A 15,829-nucleotide genomic window follows, 5' to 3' on the forward strand; every position below is an offset into this window, starting at 1 on the left:
TGCTCTTGGACAGCCATTATGTGCAGGCGCAAACCCAGCACTTCATGAGTCGTATCATACACCAAACTCCCAACATTGACAAATGCGAAAAGATCACGTATACTGCGTCACCATGGCTCAATTATAATGGAAAGCGTTATATAAACCAGCATTATATTGTGTCGGTCCATGGCAATGAACAATGCATCTTTGTTCAGCTGCTCTCAGATTTTTCAAAGGATCCTGTCAGTTGGATCCTAGCCACTAAAGTGAGTATGCATGGTTCATTTGAAAGGGTTAATTAATTTCAATAAACTTAATCACCACTGGCAGCCTGAGATGATTAAATTACCTATAACAGAACCTTGGCTGGTTAAATGGGTTTGTGAGTTTACTGTATCACTGTTTTATGGGAATAACCCATTATGGCCTCAACATTTCTGAACACAGCCAAACTGAAAGCATCTTGATGAATTCATAAAGTACAACTAAATGTTCTATTGGCTGTATAACTCAGGGTAGAGTCTGGTTATAAAATAAACCTTTAATTCAATAAAGCCCCATTGACAGAAGTTGTAGTTTGTATAGACGTTACAATAATTATCATTCAAGTTCATATTTTATTTAACATAATTCATATTGCAGTCATTGTGAACAGCTGGGATTTCAATATACACAATAGAATTGTAACATTGTAAGCCTCCAACCCCCCCCTCCCAATGAAATCTAACGCCCACCCCACCCAGAAAACCATAACAAAACTAAAAAGATCTCCCAATCCCACAACAGCCCTGCCTGCATTACTGATCCTGTCAATCTATGTCTGTGTCAGTCCTGTCAAGTCAGTCAGTCCTCTGCCAGTGTGTCTATGGCCTGTATTATGCATCTGGGTTGGTATAAGTACCTGTCTGAATCACGTGTGCGCATGTGATAGCATATGCCTTGCGTGTCAGTAGGCATGTTGTTGAGGCGTGTGTGTATATATATATATGATAAGTTTCGCCACCAAGCATGGGTGCGATCCGTCAGGTTCAGAGCTCTTGTAATCGAGAGGCCTCGCATAGTGTTCAAAACATACAACGCAATCCTTTAGTAAAAGGGAGGTGTCTAAGTGCGTATCTCGGTTGTGTGTTTTTGTCCTTGTCCGCGAGTGGGAGGATCAGTTGGCATGTCTATCTCCGCAAAATAACAACTGTGGGCATCAGCGTAGTGGCAATATACCGATTCTCTGAGCGACATTCACTGAACATCCAAACCTGTCATCTTTACCATCGGACCCCCTCCCTTCCCCCACCCCCCCCAATACTTTCCCCTCCCGGCTCCATCGACCCCCTCCCTCCCCGACTGCTCAAGTTTGTGTATCAGTCAGTGTCTCAGCGTGTGTAAACGGTAATGCGTCTTGGGGGAAGAAAAAAAGAAAAGAAAAAAAAAGCGACATGGGCAAGGAGCTATTTGAGACACCGCTCAAAATACGTGGCGCCAACATAGCCCCCCCGCAGCGACCGCTGGACATTCTGCTCAAAGAGCCGTCGGTTTGTCTGCAGGACCTCCGCCGCCTCTTTGTTCAAGGGGTCCTCTGGATTTGGCTCCTGAGGAGGAGGAGAAGGGCGTGGTTATTTGCCAGGTGTTCCTACCTGCTCCAACCAGTCGACCAATCTTTCAGAATCTGAAAGTCATAGCCATTATACAGTGCATTCGGTAAGTATTCAGACCCTTTGACTTTTTCCAAATTTTGTTACATTACAGCCTTGTTCGAATATTGATTAAATTGTTTTCCCCCCTTCATCAATCTATACACAATACCTCAGAATGACAAAGCAAAAACAGGTTTCTGGATTTCCCCCCCCCTCTAGTTTAAAAAAAAATAAAAAAAAACGGAAATATCACATTTACATAAGTATTCTGACCATTTACTCTGTAATTTGTTGACATCTTTGGCAGCGATTACAGCCTTTAGTCTAATTGGGTATGACGCTACAAGCTTGGCATACCTGTATTTGGGGGAGTTTCTCCCATTCCCCTCTGCAGAGCCTCTCAAGATCTGTCAGGTTAGACGGGGAACGTCGCTGCACAGCTATTTTCAGGTCTCTCCAGAGATGTTCGATCTGGTTCAAGTCCGGGCTCTGGCTGGGCCACTCAAGGATATGCAGAGACTTGTCCCGAAGCCACTCCTGCGTTGTCTTGGCTGTGTGCACAGGGTTGTTGTCCTGTTGGAAGGTGAACCTTCGCCCCAGTCTCAGGTCCTGAATGCTCTGGAGCAGATTTTCATCAGGGATCTCACTGTACTTTACTCCATTCATCTTTCCCTCAATCCTGACTAGTCTCCCAATCCCTATCAGTGAAAAACATCCCCACAGCATGATGATGCCACCACCATGCTTCAACATATGGATGGTGCCAGGTTTCCTCCAGATGTGATGCTTGGCATTCAGGCCAAAGATTTCAATCTTGTTTGTCATGGTCGGAGAGTCCTTTAGGTGCCTTTTGGAAAACTCCAAGCGGGCTTTCATGTGCCTTTTACTGAGTGGCTTCAGTCTGGCCACTCTACCATAAAGGACTGATTGCTGGAGTGCTGCAGAGATGGTTGTCCTTCTGGAAGGTTCTCCCATCTCCACAGAGGAACTCTGGAGCTCTGTCAGAGTGACCATCGGGTTGTTGGTCACCTCCCTGACCAAGGTCCTTCTCCCCAGATTGCTCAGAGTTTGTGCCTTGACACAATCCTTTCTCAGAGCTTTACGGACAATTCCTTCGACCTTATGGCTTGGTTTTTGCTCTGATATGTACAGGTGTGCACCTTTCCAAATCATGTCCAATCAATCAAATTGTAGAAACATCAAGGATGATCAATGGAAACAGGATGCACCTGAACTCAATTTCTTGTCTCATACCAAAGGGTCTGAATACTTGTGCAAATAAGGTATTTTTATTTTTAATACATTTGCAAAAATGTCAAAACCTGTTTTCACTTTGTCATTAAGGGGTATTGTGTGTCGATTGATGAGGAAAAAAACTTTCATACATTTTAGAATAAGGCTGTGACATAACAATGTGGAAAAAGCCAAGGGGTCTGAACACACTGTACATCCTGCTACATTCCTGATTCTAAGCATGGTGCACAAGGAAGAGTAATCAAAGTTGGCTAGGCAAAATTGGAAATAGAATATCCCTGTACTCACTAGAAATAGATACTGTAGTCCATATATGATGGAGTTTACTGTCAACACAGGCTTCCAGTCCTCTCTGTAAGAGAAAAATAGATGTTTAAAGACACTGCTCAGTATAATAGTCCAAATTTGGAAATCTGTAGTCATTCTGAATTATCAAATGAGACAAGGTAAACAAAGTGACCACAGTGCAGGTGGTGTACCTCAAGATATTTAGGCAGACATTGCCCTCCAGGTCAATGTTTGGGTGGTACACCATTGTCTCACACTTGACCTTCGGGGGGTCATGAGGGTAGCCCTGTCCTACCTGGAAAACAGAGTAGTCACAAGAAGTCAAAGGAGGATCATCTCTGACCTTATATCCATTCCCTTTCTTTCGACTTACAACCGTGTTATTAACATGCTTACCATCAACATTGTTAAAGGCATGATCGGGAACTTTGGCGACTACTAAGTTTTTTTTTTTAAACCTCCCGCTTTGGCCTGAATGTGTCAGTGTGTAGTTCATACATGCATAATCTATGATCTGAATTACTGTCTTACCTCAATTAGCCACAAAATCCCTAGTTTGAAAGTGACTGTTTTTCTGGACGCTGTATTCTAGCATTTTCCCCCACGTGAGCCAGCCCCTAGCAATTTGAGATCAAGCCAATGAACTTCAGCCCTCGCCATTTAAGTGAGAGCTAGCAAGACACACACACAGCCGAGCCAGAGAGAGAACAATGACGTGGTGTAAATATCTTCATTTACCCCGAGTGTACAAAACACTATGGACACCTGCTCTTTCCATGGCTTAGACGGACCAGGTGAATCCAGGTAAAAGCTATGATCCCTTACTGATGTCACTTGTTAAATCCACTTCAAATCAGTGTAGTTGAAGGAGAGGAGGCAGGGAAAATAACGGTTTTTAAGCCTCGAGACAATTGAGACATGGATTGTGTATGTGTGCCATTCAGAGGTTGAATGGGCAAGACAAAAGACTTACAGTGGCCTTCAGAAAGTATTCATAACCAACTTACTGCACATTTTGTTGTGTTACAGCCTGAATTCAGAAGAGTAAAAAAAAATATATTCACACCCCTGAGTCAGTACATGTTATAATCACCTTTGGAAGTGATTACAGTTGTGTCTAAGAGCTTTGCACACCTGATTTGTATAATATTTATCCATGATTCCTTTCTAAATTCTTAAAGCGCTGTCAAAATTGGTCATTGCTAGACAAACATTTTCAAGTCTGCCATAGATTTCCAAGCAGATTTAAGTCAAAACTGTAATTCGGGCCACTCTTGAACATTCACGGTCTTCATGGTAAAGCAACTCCAGTGTAGATTTGGACTTGTGTTTTAGGTTATTGTCCTGCTGTAAGGTCAATTCATCATCTCCCAGTGTCTGGTGGAAAGAAGACTGAACCAGACTTTCCTCTAGGATTTTGCCTGTGCTTAGCTCCATTCCTTTCTTTTTTATCCTCCTTAATGATTACAAGCATACCCAAACCATGATGCAGCCACCACTATGCTTGAGAATATTTTAGAGTGGTACTCAGTAATGTGTTGTATTGAATTGACCCAAAATATAATGTTGTATTTCGGACAAAAATTGCTATGCCGCATTAAAAAAAAAAGTATTACTTTAGTGCCTTGTTGCAAAGAGGATGCATGTTTGTTATTATGTACGGACTTCCTTCTTTACACTGTCAATTACGTTAGTATTGTGGAGTAACTACAATATTGTTGATCCACCCGCAATTTTCTATCACAGCTTTTAAACTCAGCAACTGTTTTATAGTCACCATTGGCCTCATCGTGAAATTCCTGAGTGGTTTCCTTCCTCTCCGGCAACTGAGTTAGCAAGGACGGCTGTATCTGTGTAATGACTGGGTGTATTGAAACACTATCTGAAGTGTAATAAATAACTTCACCATGCTCAAAGGGATATTCAATGTCTGCTATTGAAAATAAATAAATAATACATTTACCAATAGGTGCACTTTTTTGTGAGGCATTGGAAAACCTCCCTGGTCTTTGAGGTTGAATCTGTGTTTGAAATGCACTGCTTGACTGAGTGACCTTACAGATAATTGTATGTGTGGGGTACAGAGATGAGGTAGTCATTCAAAAAGCATATTGAAACACTATTGTTGCACACTGTCAGTCCATACAACTTGTGGCTAGTTAAGCACATTTTTTACACCTGAACTTGCTTGCCATAAGAAAGGGGTTGAATACTTTACTCTAGCCATTTCAGCTTTCATTTTGAATGAATTTGCAATCATTTCAAAAAACATGATTCCATTTTGACATTACGTAATTCAGTTTAAATTCTGTAACATAACTAAATGTGGAAAAAGTCAAGGGATGTGAATAGTTTTCTAAACAGGGTGACAGGCGCACCGGTTTGTGCCAAGAACTGCAACACTGCTGGGTTTCACCCGCAACAGTTTCCTGTGTGTTTCAAGAATGGTCCACCACCCAAAGAACACCAAGCCAACTTCACACAATTGTGGGAAGCATTGGAGTAAACATGGGCCAGTCAGCTGAAGTTCTGAAAGAGCGGCAAAATCTGGACCCCTACAAATCAGCCAGGCTAGACAATCTGGACCCTTTCTTTCTAAAATTATCTGCCGAAATTGTTGCCACTCCTATTACTAGCCTGTTCAACCTCTCTTTCGTGTCGTCTGAGATTCCCAAAGATTGGAAAGGAGCTGCGGTCATCCCCCTCTTCAAAGGGGGGGACACTCTTGACCCAAACTGCTACAGACCTATATCTATCCTACCCTGCCTTTAAGGTCTTCGAAAGCCAAGTCAACAAATAGATCACCGACCATTTCGAATCCCACCATACCTTCTCCGCTATACAATTTGGTTTCAGAGCTGGCCATGGGTGCACCTCAGCCACGCTCAAGGTCCTAAACGATATCTTAACCGCCATCGATAAGAAACAATACTGTGCAGCCGTATTCATTGACCTGGCCAAGGCTTTCGACTCTGTCAATCACCACATCCTCATCGGCAGACTCGATAGCCTTGGTTTCTCAAATAATTGCCTCGCCTGGTTCACCAACTACTTCTCTATGTCAAATCGCAGGGCCTGTTGTCCGGGCCTCTGGCAGTCTATGGGGTTGCCACAGGGTTCAATTCTTGGACTGACTCTCTTCTTTGTATACATCAATGATGTCGCTCTTGCTGCTGGGGAGTCTCTGATCCACCTCTACGCAGACGACACCATTCTGTATACTTCTGGCACTTTGGACACTGTGTTAACAACCCTCCAGACAAGCTTCAATGCCATACAACTCAAGTAAAACTAAATGCATGCTCTTCTAACCGATCGCTGCCTGCACCTGCCCGCCCGTCCAACATCACTACTCTGGACGGCTCTGTGGACAACCACCTAGGTGTCTGGTTAGACTGTAAACTCTCCTTCCAGACTCACATCAAAAATCTCCAATCCAAAGTTAAATCTAGAATTGGCTTCTTATTTCGCAAAAAAGCATCCTTCTCTCATGCTGCCAAACATACCCTTGTAAAACTGACCATCCTACCGATCCTCGACGGTGTCCTTTACAAAATAGCCTCCAATACCCTACTCAATAAATTGGATGCAGTCTATATCACAGTGCCATCCGTTTTGTCACCAAAGCTCCATATACTACCCACCACTGCGACCTGTACGCTCTCGTTGGCTGGCCCTCGCTTCATATTCGTCGCCAAACCCACTGGCTCCAGGTCATCTACAAGACCCTGCTAGGTAAAGCCCTCCTTAGCTCGCTGGTCACCATAGCAGCACCCACCTGTAGCACTCGCTCCAGCAGGTATATCGCTCTGGTCACCCCCAAAACCAATTATTCCTTTGGCCGCCTCTCCTTCCAGTTCTCTGCTGCCAATGACTGGAACAAACTACAAAAATCTCTGAAACTGGAAGAACTTATCTTCCTCACTAGCTTTAAGCACCAGCTGTCAGAGCAGCTCACAGATCACTGCACCTGTACATAGCCCATCTATAATTCAGTGTTGTCCATTTATTAGGCACACCACCCCGTTCATGAAAATGGTTTGCTCCTACAGACAGTGAGTCACGTGGCCTGCTATATAAAGCAGGCAGACAGGTATCAGGGCATTCTGTTACTGTTTGATTGAACTTTAGAATGGGCTAAATGAGTGACCTAATCGACTTGAGCGTGGTATGATCGTAAGTGCTAGGAGCACCGGTTCCAGTATCTCAGAAAAGACTGGCCTTTCACGAACGATAGTGTCTAGGGTTTACCGAGAATGGTACAGACAAACAAAAAACATCCAGTCAGCAGCAGCTATGTGGGTGAAAAGGTCAAAGGAGAATAGCAAGAATTGTGCAAACTAACAGGCGGGCCACAAACGGCGCTGTACAACAGTGGTGTGCAGAACGTCTTCTCGGAACTCACAACTCGGCTGACCTGGTCACGGATGGGCAACTGCAGCAGACGACCACACCGGGTTCCACTCCTATCAGCTATAAACAAGAAGCGTCTCCAGTGGGCACGTGATCACCAACACTGGACAATTGAGGAGTAGAAAAACATCACCTGGTCCGACAAATCCAGGTTCCTGTTACTGATGGCAGAGTCAGGATTTGGCATAAGCTGCATGAGTCCAAGGCCTCATCCTGCCTGGTGCCACAGTGGCGGTGGTGTAATGGTGTGGGAATTGTTTTCCTGGCACACATTAGGTCCCTTGATACCAACTGAGCAACATTTGAACACCACACCTTGTAGAATCCATACCCCAAAGAATTCAGGATGTTCTGGAGGCAAGTGGGGCTCTGACCCAGTAGTAGGTGGGTGTACCTGATAAAACCTGGCCACTGAGTATAAACTCAACAAAAAAAAGAAATGTCCTCTCACTGTCAACTGTGTTTATTTTCAGCAAACTTATTAACATGTGTAAATATTTGTATGAAAATAACAAGATCCAACAACTTCGACAAAAATCGAACAAGTTCCACAGACATGTGACAAACAGAAATGGAATAACGTGTCCCTGAACAAAGGGGGTTCAAAAGTAAGTGTCAAAATCAGGTGTGGCCACCAGCTAAATTAAGTACTGCAGTGCATCTCCTCCTCATGGACTGCACCAGATTTGCCAGTTCTTGCTGTGAGATGTTACCCCACTCTTCCACCAAGGCACCTGCCAGTTCTCTGACATTTCTGGGGGGAATGGCCCTGGCCCTAGCCCTCACCCTCCAATCCAACAGGTCCCAGACGTGCTCAATGGGCTCGAGATCCGGGCTCTTTGCTGGCCATGGCACAACACTGACATTCCTGTCTTGCAGGAATTCATGCACAGGACGAGCAGTATGGCTGGTGGCATTGTCATGTACCACATGAGGGAGGAGGATGTCTTCCCTGTAATGCACAGCGTTGAGATTTTCTGCAATGACAACAAGCTCAGTCCGATGACGCTGTGACACACCGCCCCAGACCATGACGGACCCTCCACCTCGATCCCGCTCCAGAGTACAGTTCTCGGTGTAACGCTCAATCCTTCAACGATAAACGTGAATCCGACCATCACCCATGGTGAGACAGAACCGCAACTCATCAGTGAAGAGCACTTTTTGCTCGTCCTGTCTGGTCCAGTGACGGTGGGTGGGTTTGTGCTCATAGGTGACATTGTTGCTCAGTGATGTCTGGTGAGGACAGGCCTTACAAGCCCTCAGTCCAGCCTATTGCGGACAGTCTGAGCACTGATGGAGGGATTGTGCGTTTCTGTTGTAATTAGAGTATTTGTTGTTGCCATCCTGTACCTGTCACGCAGGTGTGATGTTCAGCTGTACCGATGTTGTTACACGTGGTCTGCCACTGCCAGGATGATCAGCTGTCCGTCCTGGCACCCTGTAGCGCCGTCTTAGGCGTCTCACAGTACTGATATTGCAGTTTATTGCACTAGCCACATCTGCAGTCGTCATGCCTCCTTGCAGCATGCCTAAGGCACGTTCACACAGATGAGCAGGGACTCTGGGCATCTTTCTTTTGGTGTTTTTCCAGAGCCAGTAGAAAAGCCTCTTTGTTTTCATAACTGTGACTTTAATTGCCTACTGTCTGTAAACTGTTAGTGTCTTAACGACCGTTCCACAGGTGCATGTTCATTAATTGTTCATGGTTCATTGAACAAGCATGGGAAACCGTGTTAAAACCCTTTTCAATGAAGATCTGTGAAGTTATTTGGATTTTTAAACATTTTCTTTGAAAGACAGGGTCCTGAAAAAGGAACATTTCTTTTTTTGCTGAGTTTATATATAAAACACAAGGAAATCAAGTTTCTGACTGCGCTGTGCCTTTAACCATTCAAAACTGACATTAAAAACGTTGGATACCAAATTGTGACCCAAAAACATCACAAAACAATAGCTATCAAGCAGGTGTAATGCCATTAACAAAAGTTGTGTGACAGTAAAGCAAGGGTGTAGTGACTCATGTCGTCCCGATGTCTGTCCACCCACATTAAGCCCCCTTACCTTAAAGCTGAAGACAAACTTTCCCCCTTTGTAAAAGCCCTAAAAAGAGAGAAAATAACCTGAGAATGTGTTTACATATGGGTTTCTATGAATGCTGTTCATAGCCTGTTTGGTGGGTTGGCAGGACATGATGTCAATGTACAGAGCTAAATAATACATTGTGTACAAAGTATTTATCTTTGGATATTAGTTGATAAGCAACCACGTTAGCATTCGAACCCATTCATTAGTTGCAACTGTACAAGTGTGAGTACAATAGTTAAATGTCTAATAAACACATATGACATATGGAGGATTCTCCCTGACAAGTAGCTACAGATTGTTTCAGGAAAGAGTGAAGACCTCGTCTGGTGAGATGATGAGTTTGAAGTTGAGCAGATCATCTTGGTCGGGGAAGACGATCTCGCACGTCTTTGGGAGATTCAGCTCATTGATGTCTGCGAGGAGAAAATGTATGTCTCAGTGAATAGCAGTCGTTTGCATCGATTTCCCTTCAGTTGCATGCATGAAACCTGCCTGGCAGAAATATGAAACCTAAAGTCTTCTTATCCATTTTTTTGTATTTTTAACGGACAGAAAGTGGCATGTAAATGCAATTGAAGAAGGCACCTGAGCAGCGCAGTCCAATGAACACAGTCCAATGAACACAGTCCAATGATCCCGTCTGAAGTGCTGGGGTGATCCCACACCTGTGATGGTATTTTCCCTCTCACTCTGAGGTCTTTCAAACTGTAATGGTTGCCCTGCAGTAATTTCCTATATTTTGCTTTGAATAACAACAATCTTTTTCTACAAGTTAAATATGCGAACAGAGTCAGTTCACTTCAAATGGAGGAAAACCAGTGTGACTATGTTGTGGTCCTCTAGCCTAAAAGCTAAACAACATTCTTTAGGTATATAGGTCCCGTTGGTTTTAGGCGGCCTTCATCCACTATGAAATGGAGATTAGCTTAGTCTTTCAAAATCATGGCTCGAGTCAAAAGCCAACTGGATATCTTATATGGGGTCCGTGGTGTTACAAGGTTCATGAACCAAACAACTTCTGGCCATTGGAACAAAATCACCACACATCACAGGGGTGGTTTGAATTTCATTATCCAAGTATCTGGGAAAACATTTGTGTACATGGTTGTGGGGGGCTTTTCAAAACATGGTGCATATGTCTTTTCACAGCATTTCCTCATTTTGGATAGCTGGAAATGTCACATACACTTTTGAATCAATGTTATTAGCTAAAGACCTGCCTTAACAATTCTGTAACTACTTTATAAGGCTGAGATTATAAAACAATATTCATATTTCTTGCCATTCAACTCCCAGTCAGTCTTGTCACGTGTTCTGTCATGAAAGGTATGGAAAGTTGAAAATGTCTCACATTAAATAGCCTATCTCCACGTTGTACACAGTTACTTTGTGACAAACCGTTTACTCCAGCACACTGGCCAGAAACTGTTTGTAACCTAGGTAAGTAGGTAAGCGTGGCAAACATCCTGGCTAGTGATAGCTACTTCAAGTCAGTATAGCTAACTAGCTGCTGACTAATGAAAACCAACGGTTACTTTTATGTTACTTAATAACATCAATAGTGATATCCACAATAATGGAAGACACATTTGTGATATCTTGTTGAATAATGAACAACTATATCCACGTTTTTGAGCTAGTTAGCATCAGACCGAAGTAGCTAACTAACTTCATCTGTTTAATGGGTATAGCTACTGGTAGCTTGTGTTTTCTCTTTTGCACAAACTGCTTAGGGGCACATCTAAATTGAAACATTGATAACTTGGCTAACTACTGAACAAATAACGTTATACAGTAGGTTAGCTAGCTATCTAAGTCACTTAACTAGTAGGGCAAATGAACTAATTAACAAGGGTGCTAACTAACAAGAAGTGCTGTGCATATGAGTTGACTCCCTGGCTTCACCATCTTCTGGCTGCGACGTTTGAGTTTTGTTTTCATAATAGCTAGCTACCTAACGTTAGCCAGATGGCTAGCTAACTAATTAGCCAACTAGCTAGCTCAGCCTCCTATGACAAAACACACTAGTTTTAGTTTTGTCTTTATTTATTAACCATGTGGACAGACACGCTAATTAAACAAACATGTCCATGGTTTAAAATTTAACCATCTGATTTTAAAGAAGCCAGTTAGCCTACCTTTCTGTATTCGAAGCTGGGCCGCGCTTGCTTTTTTACCCCCAGCTCCTGTTCTGTTTCCTCCAGCAGATTCCTCGTCTTTCTTCTGCTGCTTCAGAGAAAAGAGCTTAATCATCTTCAATTAGTTTATTGAAGATCTATGTTTCAGGTCCTTCAATTAGAAACAGCTCTTTGTCTTAAATTTATGGAGGGAGTTATGACTCAGTACAGCACCGTAATGTTGTTGGAGCCGGTGCGTCTCAGCTACAATATCGGAAGACAAGCTGATAGCCTAGCTCGGTAGCACTGCTGCGTGAGACAGTAACGTTACGATGCCAAGGTAGCGAATGAAGGAAGGGGGGAGTTCTGAAAGAACAGTGGAGGTACACAAACTGTACCAGTTTGTTTCTGTTGATATGAAATCATAGGATATTGCCTAGTTGGGCTACTCATATTCATAAGCTTTATTTAACTTACACTCATATTGGAGGGTTAGAGACTGCATATGTTCATATTTTCTGGTTGCGGAACAGCACCCTGAAGTATTCAAGGACAAAACAAAACAGAAACTATTTGATTCAGATGTACAATGTTAAATCAGTGTTGTACATAGCTTACACAAAATAATAATGCACATATGTATTTGCAGCACCACACCAGACAGTACTTTGTCTCTCAGTCAAGAACAATATGCTTGGAAAATGATTGAAAAAAATATTTCTCACATTTAATTATGACTAGCTCACTATGAGTCATAATAAATTAATGGTGGAAAGGTTTTCCCATAGGGGAAACAAGGGCTGTGTTTCGTGTAGGCTTACCCTGGAGGGACATTTTGATAACTGTAATTCACTTTAGGACAAGGACACTTATCAATGTATTTACCTGCCAAAAAATTAAATGCTAATTAGCTGATATTGTGACTATCATAAAGAACTACAAATGCCATGATGATCTGGACGAGGTTGCCAATTCAACGCAAAGGTAAGAATCTCTGGATTAACTATCTAATGCTAAATTTAGCAATGAATAAATTGGCTACATTTCTTTAAATTGACAGCTCTGTGAACTGTCTTGTGCAAGTTTTAAATTGACACAATACCTGTTACCAAAGGTGTCAGCTAGCGATGACATGCAGGGATTTGTAGTCTTGCATGATGTCTACTTTGATATTAATGAGCATTTTTTAATCTGAGTAATAGAGACAAACATATTGTTGTCACCTTGTCCAAACAGAGATTTACATGCTAATCAAAATGTCATGCCAGGGTAAGCCTACACGAAACACAGCCCTTTTTAAGTGTTTATAAAATTCCCTGTGGAAAATCAATTGGAATCATTTCCCTGTTTGACCGCTAGGTTTTATGGGTATTATGACAAGACTATAACTGATGTGTGTGTGTGTTCCTTCAATTAGATACAGCAAGGTCTGCGGTCATCTGCCTTTGGCCTAATGGGCTCCCGAGTGGCGCAGCGGTCTAAGGTACTGCATCTCAGTGCTTGAGGCATCACTACAGACACTGGTTTGATTCCAGGCTGTATTACAACCGGCCGTGATTGGGATTCGTGATTGGGATTCCCACACAATTGGCTCAGCGTCGTCTGTGTTAGGGTTTGGCCGGGATAGGCCATCATTGTAAATAAGAATTTGTTCTTAACTGACTTGCCTAGTTAAATAAAGGTTAAATAAATAAATAATAATAATAATAATAAAGAGAAGGAACCCAGACTTCATGAAAGAAATTGGAAACACAGACATTGTCATCCTGCCAGAAACATGGTATAGAGGAGACAGACTCATTGGTTGCCCTCTAGGTTACAGAGAGCTGGTAGTCCCATCCACCGAACTACCAGATGTGAAACAGAGAAGAGACTCAGGGGGTATGCTAATTTGTTATAGAGCAGACCTAACCCACTCTTAAATGAGTCAAAACAGGAACATTTTACATCTGGCTAGAAATGTAATAAGGAAATTATATCAACAGAGATGTGTCCTGTGTGAATTTAAGTATCTCTAATTTTCTCTTTCTTTCTCTCTCTCTCGGAGGACCTGAGCCCTAGGACCATGCCTCAGGACTACGTGACATGATGACTCCTTGCTGTCCCCAGTCCACCTGGCCGTGCTGCTGCTCCAGTTTCAACTGTTCTGCCTGTGATTATTATTATTTGACCATGCTGGTCATTTATGAACATTTGAACATCTTGGCCTTGTTCTGTTATAATCTCCACCCGCCACAGCCAGAAGAGGACTGGCCACCCCACATAGCCTGGTTCCTCTCTATGTTTCTTCCTAGGTTTTGGCCTTTCTAGGGAGTTTTTCCTAGCCACTGTGCTTCTACACCTGCATTGCTTGCTGTTTGGGGTTTTAGGCTGGGTTTCTGTACAGCACTTTGAGATATCAGCTGATGTATGAAGGGCTATATAAATAAATTTGATTTTATTTTATTTGAAATGTCCTCATGTGTGCTACCTATATCCCACCAATAGAATCCCCATACTTTAATGATGACAGCTTCTCTATCCTAGATGGGGAGAACAACCATTTCCAGGCCAAGGGACATGTACTAGTCTGTGGTGACCTAAATGCCAGAACTGGACAAGAACCTGACACCTGACAGGGAGACAAACACCTACCTGGAGGTGACAGTATTCCCTCCCAAATATGCCCCCCTAGACACAACTATGACAAAACAACCAAGAAAATGTGTCACAACTCCTGCAGCTTGGTCGCACGCTGGGTCTGTACATAGTCAATGTTAGGCTTCGAGGAGATTCCTATGGTAGGTACACCTACAGCACATCCCTTGGCAGCAGTGCTGTAGTTGAAAAAGATCATCAACAACATCAACCACCGGAGCCACTGCCTGTTCACCCCGTTATCATCCAGAAGGCGAGGTCAGTACAGGTGCATCAAAGCTGGGACCGAGAGATAGAAGCTATTTTCCAATCTCAAGGCCATCAGACTGCTAAACAGCCATCACTAGCACTTCAGAGGCGGCTGCCTACAGACATAGATTAGGAATCACTGGCCACTTTTAGAAATGGATCTCTAGCCACTTGAATAATGTCTCCGTCTCTAGCACTACTCATCTTATCTGTATAAACTGCAATCCACACTATTCTACAGTATCTTAGTCACTTTTCAATTGTGTTTACATATTGCATCAGCCATTTCATATGTATATACTGTATTGCATTCTATACTAAACCACTGACTGTTAAACAGCCATCTCCAGCACATCAGAGGCTGCTGCCTATAGACAGATTAGGAATCACAGGCCACTTTAAGGAAATGAAACACTAGCCACTTTAATAATGTCTCCGTATCTTGCATTACTCATCTCATATGTATAAACTGTACTCTATACTATTCTACAGTATCTTAGTCAATTTAATTGTGTGTAAATATTGCATCACCCATCTCGTATGTATATACTGTATTTTATACTATGCCACTGTGCTTAGTCCAATGCCACTCTGACATATACAGTTGAAGTCGGAAGTTTACATACACTTAGGTTGGAGTCATTAAAACTCGCTTTTCAAACACTCCACAAATGTCTTGTTAACAAACTATAGTTTTGGCAATCGGTTAGGACATCTACTTTGTGCATGTGTAGCCGATGTGAAATGGCTAGCTAGTTAGCGCTGGTGCGGGCTAGTGGCATTTCAATCGGTGACGTCACTTGCTCTGAGACCTTGAAGTAGTGGTTCCCCTTGCTCTGCAAGGGTCGTGGCTTTTGTGGAGCGATGGGTAACGATGCTTCGAGGGTGACTGTTGACGTGTGCAGAGCGTCCCTGGTTCGCGCCCAGGTCTGGGCGAGAGGACGGACGTAAAGTCTATACTGTTACACATGACACAAGTCATTTTTCCAACAATTGTTTACAGACAGATTATTTCACTTATAATTCACTATATCACAATTCCAGTGGGTCAGAGGTTTACATACACTAAGTTGACTGTGCCTTTAGACAGCTTGGAAAATTCCAGAAAATTGTGTCATGGCTTTAGAAGATTCTGATAGATTGGAGGTGTACCTGTGGATGTATTTCAAG

At 42.9% G+C, this 15,829-nt stretch overlaps 1 protein-coding gene across 1 annotated transcript; it reads right to left on the reverse strand.

Moving 5' to 3' along the window:
* Window positions 1-505: 505 nt before the first annotated feature.
* LOC109898367 (NEDD8-conjugating enzyme Ubc12) lies at window positions 506-12,172 on the reverse strand. The gene is made up of 6 exons (XM_020493324.2): window positions 11,795-12,172; window positions 9,975-10,069; window positions 9,633-9,671; window positions 3,347-3,450; window positions 3,156-3,219; window positions 506-1,568 (listed from the first exon to the last, which is right to left on the reverse strand). The coding sequence occupies exons 1-6, from the start codon at window positions 11,907-11,909 to the stop codon at window positions 1,428-1,430; spliced, it is 558 nt and encodes a 185-aa protein (XP_020348913.1). The 5' UTR covers window positions 11,910-12,172; the 3' UTR covers window positions 506-1,427.
* Window positions 12,173-15,829: the final 3,657 nt, after the last annotated feature.

This window comes from Oncorhynchus kisutch, linkage group LG10 (assembly GCF_002021735.2).
Source record: "Oncorhynchus kisutch isolate 150728-3 linkage group LG10, Okis_V2, whole genome shotgun sequence".
NCBI classification, from domain to species: Eukaryota; Metazoa; Chordata; class Actinopteri; order Salmoniformes; family Salmonidae; genus Oncorhynchus; species Oncorhynchus kisutch.

What these genes read in the sequence shown, in the direction of transcription:
- LOC109898367 (XM_020493324.2), bottom strand. Translation starts at nt 11,909, where the DNA reads ATGATTAAGCTCTTTTCTCTGAAGCAGCAGAAGAAAGACGAGGAATCT. An exon ending in GTCTGCCTAAATATCTTGAG is followed by an intron (nt 3,220 to 3,346) that starts GTACACCACCTG and finishes TTTCTCTTACAG; the next exon opens with AGAGGACTGGAAGCCTGTGT. An exon ending in GACTACAGTATCTATTTCTA is followed by an intron (nt 1,569 to 3,155) that starts GTGAGTACAGGG and finishes CCTCCTCCTCAG; the next exon opens with GAGCCAAATCCAGAGGACCC.